The sequence below is a fragment of the Camellia sinensis genome, chromosome 2 (genome assembly GCF_055761805.1).
Source record: "Camellia sinensis isolate YWXY chromosome 2, ASM5576180v1, whole genome shotgun sequence".
Classification (NCBI taxonomy): Eukaryota; Viridiplantae; Streptophyta; class Magnoliopsida; order Ericales; family Theaceae; genus Camellia; species Camellia sinensis.
Window position 1 is genome coordinate 81,955,577 of NC_138962.1, and position 11,643 is coordinate 81,967,219.

Consider the following 11,643-nt stretch of genomic DNA (forward strand, 5'->3'; position numbering starts at 1 on the left):
CAAAAATGGGGTGTCTACAGTTAATAGTACTTGTTGGATAACACTTGAAAAACAGTGTAAACTAGCTTGGAGGTGTAGAAGGAGAGAAATTAAGATGCTGACTTAATTATTGAAGTTGCCTCAATTTGGTGAATAAGTATCATTAAATGAATATAGGTCAAAACCCAAAAGAAATGAGTCAACTAGAAGACCAAACCAAATCCGACTCGTTCGGACCAAATAGGCCAAGACCAGGAAGTGGCTTGAAAATGGCAAGATAATGCACAAACACTCGGTGCTGATAGTAGGCCCCAACGTTTACTGGTAGGAGCTGATAACAGGCACCAAGAATGCTAGTATACCACGACGACCCTGTAAAGATGGAAACATGGTAGCCTAAAAGCAAGGGATTCCCTTTCCATATACCCAGGTCAAGGGCTTGCTTTGGTTGCACAAACAAGACCAACGAAGCCCCCTTAGGCTTGGTACGAGACATAACACTTGCTGGTCCGCGTAGGAAGCTGGGGAGTTTGTAGTTAAGTGGCCAAGGGTGGAGGATGTGCTGAGGTAGACACTAGTATGGTTGATAGCAGGTAATAAGTCCTACGAATACATGTCTTAGGAAATTGAATTGAGAAGGTGGACACTTGTTGATGTTCGTACCAAAAAGGCACATATTGAGGTTCGTGCTAAACAGATAGTATAGTGGCCCTTGTTGAGGCTTTATGCCAAATAGATAGTATATGTCAAGGGACACGTGTCTACCAAGGCTTGGTGGTTTAGGACGAAATATCTCGCGACACATGTCACTGCATTGTTTGGCCACTTGGTATATTCTGGTATCAATGAAAAGCCTATAAATAGGGCCCAATTCTCAATATTCAAGAGAGAATGTTTTGGGAATTTGGGGGATCCGTTACCCATTTGATTGCACTGCCATTTTCTTCTTTTGGACCACTTGCTTCACCCTCACTCAGTTACTCACTTTCCAACCTTCCCAAATTATTAACCCATTAACATAACTTTGCCTCTTTAAATGATATTATTATTACTGTTAATTTTGGATTCCTACAGAAGGAAACACTTTGAATTTTAGGATGTTATTGTTTAATTTGTTGATCAAATTTCACTGTTTAATTAGTGAAATGACATCATTCACATTTGCATGAACAACTAGCTCTCAAATTTCAGATTCAAAAGTTGTCAAATCTTTGTAGTTTATCATCATGAATCATGACACTACTAGTGTGGCCTTCATATATATTCTATCTAGCTCTCAAGTTCATCCATTGACTGCTACTTTTCTAATGTTGATGTGTTTTTTTTTTCCATTATTTTTTTGGTTGAACTTTGTAGTTTCTTCCACTACTAGAAATATGAGTTTTTGCGTCTATTTTTTTGCGACTGATTATTTAACTGTCGCAAAAAATCACTTTTTTCCATAACAATCCCGTTTTGCTTAACCCCCAATCGTGTTCTTAACTGAACAAAAAAAAAAAAAAAAAACCCCAAAATCGTGTAAAACTTGCCCTATCCCTTTCACTCTTATTTCCCAACTCTCTCTCTCTCTCTCTCTCTCTCTCTCTCTCTCTCACTCTCAAAACCTCACAAATCATACTGGTAATCTCACAAATTCTCCTCTCTCTCACTCGACTCTCCACTCTCTCTCGCTCGACTCCCACTTTGATGAAGATATGAAGATTTTGATCGATTGTTGATGAAGATTTGAAGATTTCGATCTGCTGTTGATGAAGATTTGGATCGATTCATAATCGGTAAGCCTAATTTCTATGTATGAATCCAACTCTTTGTCTCTGTAATCCCTGTGTCTTTCTTTCAGCTCCCAAATTCTCTTCGACTCATAGCTTTGTTCGATTTCGAAGATCAACATCAACGGTAACAACATGAATTTTTTCCAATTCAATTTATTATTATCAATGCGGTGCAGATTCTGATGTCGAAACATCTTTTTGATTCGAAGATTCATTTTATTTTTTATTTTTATTTTTTTAGATTATTAAATCTTGATTTGCTTTGGCTTTAAAACTTGATTTGAGCATTTCTCTAGATTGTTTGCTAAATTTCATTTAGTTTTTGAACCTCTTGTTTGTATGCTAAGAAAATTTTAGGAACCAACCGAATTTCAAACTTTTAGTATTATGCTTTTATGTTTGTTTGGCTAGAAAATTGAAGCTCACCTCAATTAACGTAAAATATATATATATATATATATTTGTTTTCCTGTGTCTATGTTACATTTTCTTAGCAACCAAACTGAGCATAATTTGGTTAATCTTTGAATGATTTTTCTAGTTTATAATCTTGTTGTTCTGCTTTGAATTCTTCTTGGTTACATGTTTTAGTCGTAGTTGATTTCTATATTGCTTTGTTTAATTTTGATTTCAAGTTCTCTCTGCAGTTTTCAATTTCAATTTAGTTTGAGAAAGCTCAGAAGTAATTTAGATCTTGAATTAAATGATGAATTACTTGGTACTGATATCTTTCTCTCTCGTTTTTGAATTTGAATTCGATTCATATAGCTAAATGCATAGAGTATTGAATATTTGAATGTGTGTATCTATTGTCTTGCAAACATCTTCGTGTCACAAATAATAGTCATAAATAGGGAGATATTGATGTTTGTGGTTTGTTGAATTGAAATGTTTCACTATGAAGTGATAGATTTGGAATTGGTGTAAAACACAACAGGTCAAAACTTGGGCCCCAGCGCAAGCTTGGATCAGGTGCAAGCTTGGATTTGAGGAACATATATTTTCTGTAGAGAAATCTTTTCTTATTGTTAGTTCTCTTGCATATCTACATGTGTTTATTTTTCGTAGAGAATTTTTTCATGTGATATTTTTGTAGTTTTCTTGATACCACAGCTGTTAAATTTAACTGAAGCTTGTTGAAGTCAATGCTCATACTTGGGCAGATTGATGTTCTGCTTTGGCTTCATTTCTGTGAATATTTTATCTCTGGAAAAATCGTGATAAGTGGACAAAAAGAATGATAGTGAGAATTTATGCTGACCTGCTTATTTAGAGACCCATTTTGCCTTAAAGAAACATACATTAAAATTCTTAAATTATATTGAATTCTTCTGTCTTTATCGAATGATAAAATTGTGCCCCAGATTCCTCTTCTAGAACTCAAAATATAAAATGATCATTAGATCTTCATTGGTCTTAACCTTCCAAGTCCAAAACAAGAAGGTATTATAAGTTGACATTACTACTGCCATTATTTTTGCCACCATAATTACTGTTGTTGCTTCTTAGATGCCCATGTCACTGAAATAGGGCTTCTAACCCTGGAAAGACCTTTGTCAAAGTGCACCCATATCAAATGCCCTTGAGTAGAGCTCATATTTTTGTTGTTATTTTCTTCCTTGAAAGAATCCAAACTCTGTAACTCAACTGCTAGTTCGTATATTTGAATATTAGTCTTTGCAGTTTAACTCTTACTTTGACTCCTTCAGGTTCCACTACTTCGACCGAGTAAATGGAATTAGGACTCCCTACATTTGTCAATTGCCTTTTGATCACCTTACTCATCCTCCTGGACGTGAACATCACCGAAATCGAGGGATAATTGATGCTAAAACCCCTGCTCTCTAGCAAAGTCTCATGGAAACTCACATTCCTGTGAGTAATTGTGAAAATTTCTGATTTTGTGTATCCCAGGGTGCACAGATGAGTGAAATACTCATCTGGCCTGATATCATATACCAGTCCTGGATTGATGGCTCTCTTGGGGTTTACATGTCCAGCTCTAGTCGCGAAAACTCCTGTAGGTTTGTCTCCATCCATTATTGGCCTTCCTGAATGGTCTGTGATTTTCGCTGTTGTCATGATTGCAGATTTAATAGCTGCTGTGGTCTATGTTGGATGAGCTAAGTGAATCAGAGCAGCAATTCCACCGACATGTGGACAAGCCATGGAAGTCCCTGACATGACAGTGAAGTTCACTCTTCTAGAATCTTCTGGGAGAGCGCTGGGGCCCAAGTTTTGAGGCCAGGCAGCGATGATGTTCACTCCAGGAGCAAGATTGGATTTGAGGAACATATATCTCGATGGTGAGTTTTTTGTACATCTCTTATTTCATATAGGAATGATGTTCACTCCAGAATCCCTATATTTAACATTTTAAACTGATTTTTGGTATCTGAAATCCATACCCACTAAAAAAAATTATCATTTCATGAAGAGAAATTGGCTTCATAATTAAATTGGACAAATAAATAAATAAATAAATACAAATAAGAAAAGATGAATTTGATGACTTGGGAGTGAACATAGCAAAAATTCGTGTTGTTAGTGGGTGACTCCATTGAAGGAGGTGTTGAAGGCTTTTTTGTGAGTGGATTTTGAAATTGACTCAAAGCTAGTGTACCTCTTTATTCGTTTCAACTAACTTTAATATGTAGAAAGCACTTTGATTTCTTCATCTCTGAATCTGTTCTCACTGTTTCGTCAGAACTTGGTCGTTGATTTTCCCATCTTATGTGAGTTCACAGTCAATAAATGTGCAGTGGATTTATTCTGTCTTCTTTTACGTTGAGTTCCCACAAGGATAATGCAGTTGCAGATAACAGTACTGATCATGCGGCTTGGTAGGTTGTTAAAACAGCATCAGATATGTTTTTGCTTGTCCCTGACATCTTGGTGTATATTTATGAAGGTCTTTAAGATGACTGCTAATGTGATGCTCGATATTGCTGGAGCTGATTGGAGTTAAATTTATCTGATGTAGGACACAATAACTAGATTTTTACTGGCTGGAGTAGGCAATGTGGATTTGCGGAGAAAAACAAATTACCTAATTGTGGACTCAAGTATGCTTTTGAGCTCCAAATGTTGTGAAATTTTAATGTTTTAGGCATATGATTGTAGACACCCCATTTTTTGAGCGACCTTAAGACTCAGATGTCACCGATTGAGCGCTCGGTGATGGTGCATATTGTGCTCATTCAGAAGTTTCAGAGTCTCCGTTGCGAGCCTTGCCTCCGGACTTCCGGGCTCTTTCGTGTCTTGCCTCAGTTTGCGAACCAGGCTCTGTTTTCTCTGTTTTCTCTTCCCGAAGGGAGGGATAGGTCTCGTAGATCATCTCTCAGTGGCTGTAGGCTACGTTTCGTGGTCGTAGGCCATTTTTCCCATTTGGAGCCCGGTTTTCAGTTTTTCGGAGCCGACGGCCGTGTGCCTCGGTTCGGGACCGCTTAACCACCCCCGTTTGCCCCAGTTTTTGGTATACACCCCACCACCATCCATTCCAAAAACTTGGAGCTGTTTTTCAGAGCTTAGGAGCACCATTTCTCAGACCAAGAGTTGCTGGTCCATTGGTCTTCAAGGGTAAGTCTTCTTTTCTTCTTTTCTTGCTTTATTTTGATCTATATTCTAGCCCCTTGTGCTAGCATATTTGGGCTCCGACCCTAACTGAAAATAGTCTTATTTTAAGCTCTATTTCATGTTTGATTAAGGGCTTCTCCCTGTTTGAGGCTTCTTTTTTACACTTTGTGTTAAAAGCCTATTTTAGGCCTCTTTCTTGCATAGTATTTTAGGCCTATTTGTAAACTGTTTTGAGCTTTTCTATAAAATGTGAGTTACCTTATTTTGAGCCCCTATTCAACTTTGTTGAAGGGCTCTTCACTGTTTGGGACTTCCTTCTATTACTTGCCTCTTTAATTCTCTTTTAGGCCTATTTTTTGCATGGTATTTTAGGCTTATTTGTGAGCTGTTTTGGACTTGGTCATAAACTGTAAAATGTCTTGTTTTGAGCCCCTCTTCAACTTTGTTGAAGGGCTCTCTTCATTTTGAGGTCGGAAGCTACCACTTGCCTCTTTATCTCTCTTTTAGGCCAATTTTTGGGGGGAAATTTGAATTTCATTTCCCCCCCTTTTCCTCCACTCCTTTGCCTATATAACCAGCACCCCCAGCTGTATTTTCAGGGGTTACAAAATTTGCTTTAAGGCTCTTGCATTATATCTCTCTCTCTCTCTCTCTCTCTCTCTCTCTATTCCAAGCTCCAAAACCCCAAGTTTCCTACACCATTTCTACACTACCTCATAGCACAAAGCCTCCATACTCCATTCCAGACCTTTGAAGCTGATTTCCAGAGGTGAAGAGCTTCTAAACTTGGTCCAACAGTCGTTGAAGCTTGGTTCTACAAGGGTGAGTCCCATTTTCCTTCTTTCTTGCCTTGTTTTGTTCCATATCTAAGCCATACTTACTTACACTTTTGGGCTCCAACCCTAACTGTAAATAGTCATATTTTGAGCCTCTTTTCATGTTTTTATTAAGGACCTCCTACTGTTTGAGGTCTCCTACTACCACTTGCTTCTTTATCTCTCTCTTAGGGCCTAATCTTGCATGATATATTAGCCTTGTTTTTGATCATTTTTGGGCTCCAAGCCAAATTGTAAATAGTCTTATTTTGAGCCCTTATTCAACATTGTTGAAGGGCTCTTCTCTGTTTGAGGTCCCCTACTGCCACTTGCCTCTTTATCTCTCTTTTGGGCCAATTTTTGCATGGTAGTTTAGGCTTATTTTTAAGCTGTTTTGGACTCTTTCATAAACTGTGAAATATCTTGTTTTGAGCCCCTCTTCAACTTTGTTGAAGGTATCTCCTCTGTTTGAGAACAGCAGCTGCTACTTGTCTCTTTACTCCTCTTTTAGGCCTTTTCTTGCATGATAGTTTGGCCTTATTTGTGATTATTTTCGTGGCTTGATGTAAAATGTAAAATACCTTTTTTTGAGCCCCTCTTCAACTTTGTTGAAGGGATCTTTTCCATTTGGGGCCAGCTTCTGTCCCTTTGTGTTTAATCTCTATTTTGGGGCCATTTTTGCATGATAGATTAGCCCTATTTGTGTTCATATTTGAGACTTGTTATAAACTGGAAATATGCAATTTTTTGGGACTTTCTTTCTTCTGTATTCATACTTCATGATCAAATAATGCATGTTTTGCATAGCTATAGGCCAATGCATATGCCTAGTTTTGTGTTTCGGGTTCATTCTATGCATCGGGTGCCATGTTTCCATGTTTCGGGGCTATTTTGCATCATATTTTAGCACTGAAATTTGCATGTTTGCATACCATGGTTCATGCCTTGCCATGCCTTGTTAGTGTTGCATGTTATGCCTTGGGTTTGGTCCTCGGTTTGCGTGCATGTGTGCACGCATTTCGAGTGTCTCATTTTTCATCTCATGGCTACTAATGTGAGTGTGGCTGAGGTCCACTCATGTTGGTGTAAGTCCATTGTGCATTGAGTATGCCATTTCATTTTATAGCATTGCGTATGCTAGGTTGTATGTTAGAGCATTGCGTATGCCTTGTTACATCGTGCATTGTGTATGCCATCTCATAGCATTATGCATGCTAGGTTATATATTAGTTGCATTCATGCATGTCATGCATATTGCATTGTGCTTGGGATAGGAGTTAGCCCGAGCACGGGAAACGAGGGACGTTTCGTACTTCGAGTGACGGAACGTGTCTCAATTCCCAGTCACCGACACTCTGGATTATCCATGATGGAGTTTAGGTTTTGTTGTGTTTATATGTGCATTCATTTCATATTGAGTCGTGCAATTCGACTCCTCGGCCATCATGCATCGATATGCGTGATTGGTGGCACGAGGACCGAGGACTACACTCCCTGAAGAGTAGTTATGCATACATATGTGAAAATACTTTGCCATGCCCCTTTGTTGCTCTCTGTTGCAGCAAATCAGAAATCGACAACCTTCCGGAGCTTGGCACGCATTCCAAGAACAATTGTAAACAGAGGCAAACCAGGGCATCGCGAGGGATTCTCAGCACAAGGCAACCCGAGCATGCATCATTCATCATCCGGAGCAGATTTGAGGCAGTCCCTGGCTTGCATGCCAATTTATTGCTTTCCTAATTTAATTTGTTAATTAATTAGGGTTTTGTACATATTTGGACTGTAATTATTCATTTGGGACTGTATATTATTTATTCAGACCCTCTGCGCGAGGGCAATGTTGTAATAAGTGTGCGTGTGTGTGATGTATGTCTTCCAACCCCACGTCTTTCTCCCTTTTATTTACCCGCTTATGATGGTTAGATTAGGGCATGTTTCAATTAGTATACAGTATGATAGCATGTTTGCATTCATTCATCTGTTTTGCATGCACCGGGCTCGGCGCATCATACTAACTGCATTGTATTTTCAATTCCAAGTTGAATACATGTTAGCTGTAGCATTCCATATGCCATGTTTAGAATAGCCGAGCCTGCTATAGTTGCATTTTTGCATGTGTTGCATTAGGCATTTCCGTATAATTAGGATCATGCATGGATTCCTAATTAGCTTCTGTTTTGGCTTGGAGTACTCGGTAAGTTTTATGCTTTAGCATCCTTGCATGCGTGTGAGTGACTGTCATGAATAGCATGCTTACCATAAGGCTATATGCTTATGTGATATAACTGCCTGAATGCCTGTGGGTGAAGGTTGGGTTATTTGAATTGGAACAATTCATCAAATGTGTGTTTTAAGCCCACTAGATAGTGGCAAAATCATGTTTTTCTAAGCCCACTCGAGGGTGGCAAATCCACGTCTTAGCCTACTTGCGGGTAGCACCATCAAACCACTTTAAAAAATAAACATGAAATGTTTTGTTCCAATTCAGATGATCCAGTCTATACTTGTATGCTGTGCGCATCACATAGTAAATCTAGGCTAATAACCGGAATAAGAACGCATAATGTTTTCAAAAATAGATATCATGGTTAGTAGAGGCCGATCTTTGATCGGGCGAGCGGGGGTGCTCACGAAATGACCTTCCCCAATCGTACCCAAGTTCCCGAGCCGAGGCAACTTTGGTGATGACGGACACGTGGCCTTAGGCAAACGAGTCAGGGTTTCCTAAATTTCTCCAAAATAAAACATTTAGGTGGCGACTCTGTATCTGGCAAAGCAGTCCATATTTGGCACTTCTTTCAAAATCTGTTTTCTCAAAACGATTTGCCGAATTTGGACTCTTTGGTTCAGATTTAGAACCGTGACAATTTGAGAGTCCGAACTGTAGTGAACCCCAAATGAACAGAACGAGACTCATCCTTCCCGGGGCGTTCGGGGATGTCCACAATGATGAATTGAAAAGCTATCTCCAATAAATGACTGGATGGTCAACATACTTTAATTTTATGATAAAATCATTAAAGCCTGCTAGTTACTCTTGTCATTTATGCTGTAGATTTTGTTTCTCTGTAACAGAATAAGCAGCTAAGGAGATTCAAAATTTGCTTTAAAATTGTTAAGAGAGAGAGAGAGAGAGAGAGAGAGAGAGAGAGAACTTGAAACTACATGGGTTTCAGATGCTGTTGTACTGCTCCAAATTTTTGTTCTTGCCCTGTATCCTTAGTTATGGAATTAGAATCTGTCCTTTCCCCCGAGTTAATTTCAATCCAATTGAATTTTTGGATATTCTTATTTTGGCTTATAAATGTTCTTTTATTATGGCTTAGAAACAACTGTTAAGCAAATTGAAGAAGCATTCAAGGCGTTTACAACAAGAGAAGACGTTGCAATAGTGATGATTAGCCAATATGTAAGTTTTTGTTCTACTCTGTCATATTTTTGATTGATTTTAATGCTCTTATGTGGTATGACTTATGCATATGATTATAGTGCATGCTTATACCCTATCAGATGTATCATGAGCACCCTAAGATGCTTCTTTTTTCTTTTTCTTCTTCATTTAAATTCTATCATGTGAATGAGAAAAAATATTAAAAGTTTATGATGAATAAGTATGGGTTGTGTCACAGATTTAGCATGTTACATTAATGTTTTAGTCAATGGGACTTCATACTTTGGTGCTGAATTTACTAATGCTTCCTAAACTTCAAGTTAAACCTTTATTGCAACATTCATATAAATCACAAAGTCCCACAATTATTATAGTCCGGTAGTAAGAGACGAATGAGTACATTGATTTTGTGGTGGTGTGATTTTTCATTTGTCATTTGATTCTGTCGATAAAACATTGTCTAATGCAACAATGTTCATCTTCAGGTTGCAAACATGATAAAGTTTTTAGTAGATAGCTACAACAATCCAATTCCAGCAATTTTGGAGATTCATTCCAAGGACCATCCTTACGATCCAACACATGATTCTGTTCTTTCAAGAGTGAAGTACTTCTTCTCTGATTTTCCCATTTTATGTGTTGTATGCTTGAATGTTTATTCTTTCTTTATTTATTTCTAATTTGGATTTGCAGATTCTAACAGTTTGTGGGGTTACTCTCTCTGTCTCTCTATCTCCCCCTTAAAATTTTAATTTCAGTTCAACTTTTACTATTAGATCACCAATTTCAATATTTTAAGCTTACTAGTATTGGTCATGAGTTTTTGAAAGTCTTAAAACATTTTTTTCCCTGGGTCAGTTTAGTGAAAAGGTAGATCTTTTGTGGAATTGATTAAGACTACACCATAATAGTAATGGGATAATTTAACCGCCTAGTACGCATCTTTTAACATTTTTGCTTTATTATCCATCTCACTAGCTGGTGGGGTAACTTGGTATTTTAGTAAAGAGTATATTCCCTTGCGTTAATATGGAAATTTTAGGCGTCACATGACCATTAATTTGTTATTAATGTAACATTTTTCAGGTTTTTATTTTTTTGGTCAAATTGATGAAATGAAATATATGAAGCTTGACACTTCATCTGTCGATTTTGTGTTTCAGATGCTAGTTGATGATATTGGTGATATAACAATTACTAATGATGGTGCTATAATACTCAAGATGTTATATGTTGAGCATCCTGCTGCAAAGGTGGAAGAATAAAGCATCCATTTGGCTGAGGTTCAAGATCGAGAAGTTGGAAATGGGACAACTTCTGTGGTTATTATATCAGTCAAGTGATCCAGCAGATAATGATGCATGGAAAGATAGTGACTGAGAAGCTTGACACTTTTTTTTTTTCCTAGCCCAGTTGAATGGCTCTGAAGAACATTAAGAGTTTCAAGCATAAGAAATGACAGAAAAAAAATTAGAAATTCACTTGGTTGAGTTTATTTTTTAGTTTCTTGTTGATAGAATTCACTTGGATTTAATTTGTTCAATGTAGTCAGATTTTTGGAAAGATCATAAATCATAACGATGCACTATTTATAAATGTCATTGAAAACTATTTCGACGGTAATAAGATGGTCGCTAATACATTGTAGGTAATTTTTATTCTTTTTTTTGCGACGACAAAATATCAGTTGCTATAAGTAGGTTAGGCGGTCGCAAATAATTTGCGACTGCTGTTTTGCGGTCGCAAAAAGTATTTGCCACCCCCACATTCGCAACCCCCATTTGCCGTTGCATAGGCCGTCGCAAAAAGTCTTTTGCGACTGTATTTTTATTATTTGCGACGGTTTGTAACGGTCGCAAAAAGTACTTTTTTTAGTAGTGTTTCAGACTAAACTTCAAAAAAAAAAATAAAAAATAAATAATACAAATTAAAAAAAGAAATTCACTCAAGACAAAGTTCAGAAAAATGTGACTTTTTTGTTGCTAAATATAGATAAATTTTGTTAAAAAATTGATTTTTCATTGTCAACTAAGTAGGCAACCACTAGTTTTTTTTTTTTTTTTTTTTTTTTTTTTTTTTTTTTTTTGGGTTTAACTAGAGAAAAAGT

The 11,643-nt window shown here is 37.4% G+C and overlaps 1 protein-coding gene across 4 annotated transcripts; it reads left to right on the forward strand.

The window, feature by feature from the left end:
* Positions 1-1,347: 1,347 nt before the first annotated feature.
* On the forward strand, positions 1,348-11,159 carry LOC145820148 (V-type proton ATPase subunit F-like). Of its 4 annotated transcripts, none has more exons than XM_082914930.1 (6): positions 1,348-1,875; positions 3,461-3,771; positions 3,842-4,057; positions 9,472-9,554; positions 10,022-10,138; positions 10,700-11,159. In XM_082914930.1, the coding sequence occupies exons 3-6, from the start codon at positions 4,006-4,008 to the stop codon at positions 10,799-10,801; spliced, it is 354 nt and encodes a 117-aa protein (XP_082771056.1). In that variant the 5' UTR covers positions 1,348-1,875; positions 3,461-3,771; positions 3,842-4,005; the 3' UTR covers positions 10,802-11,159. The 4 variants fall into 4 exon arrangements, with proteins under 4 accessions (XP_082771056.1, XP_082771057.1, XP_082771059.1 ...); XM_082914931.1 differs by having other exon boundaries at positions 1,348-1,754; positions 1,820-1,875; positions 3,461-4,057; XM_082914933.1 differs by having other exon boundaries at positions 3,461-4,057; positions 10,022-10,143.
* Positions 11,160-11,643: the final 484 nt, after the last annotated feature.

Coding starts and splice junctions, on each gene's coding strand:
- LOC145820148 (XM_082914930.1), top strand. CDS start 4,006: ATGATGTTCACTCCAGGAGCAAGATTGGATTTGAGGAACATATATCTC. Junction 4,058..9,471: donor GAGGAACATATATCTCGATG/GTGAGTTTTTTG, acceptor ATTATGGCTTAG/AAACAACTGTTAAGCAAATT. Junction 10,139..10,699: donor ATGATTCTGTTCTTTCAAGA/GTGAAGTACTTC, acceptor TTTGTGTTTCAG/ATGCTAGTTGATGATATTGG.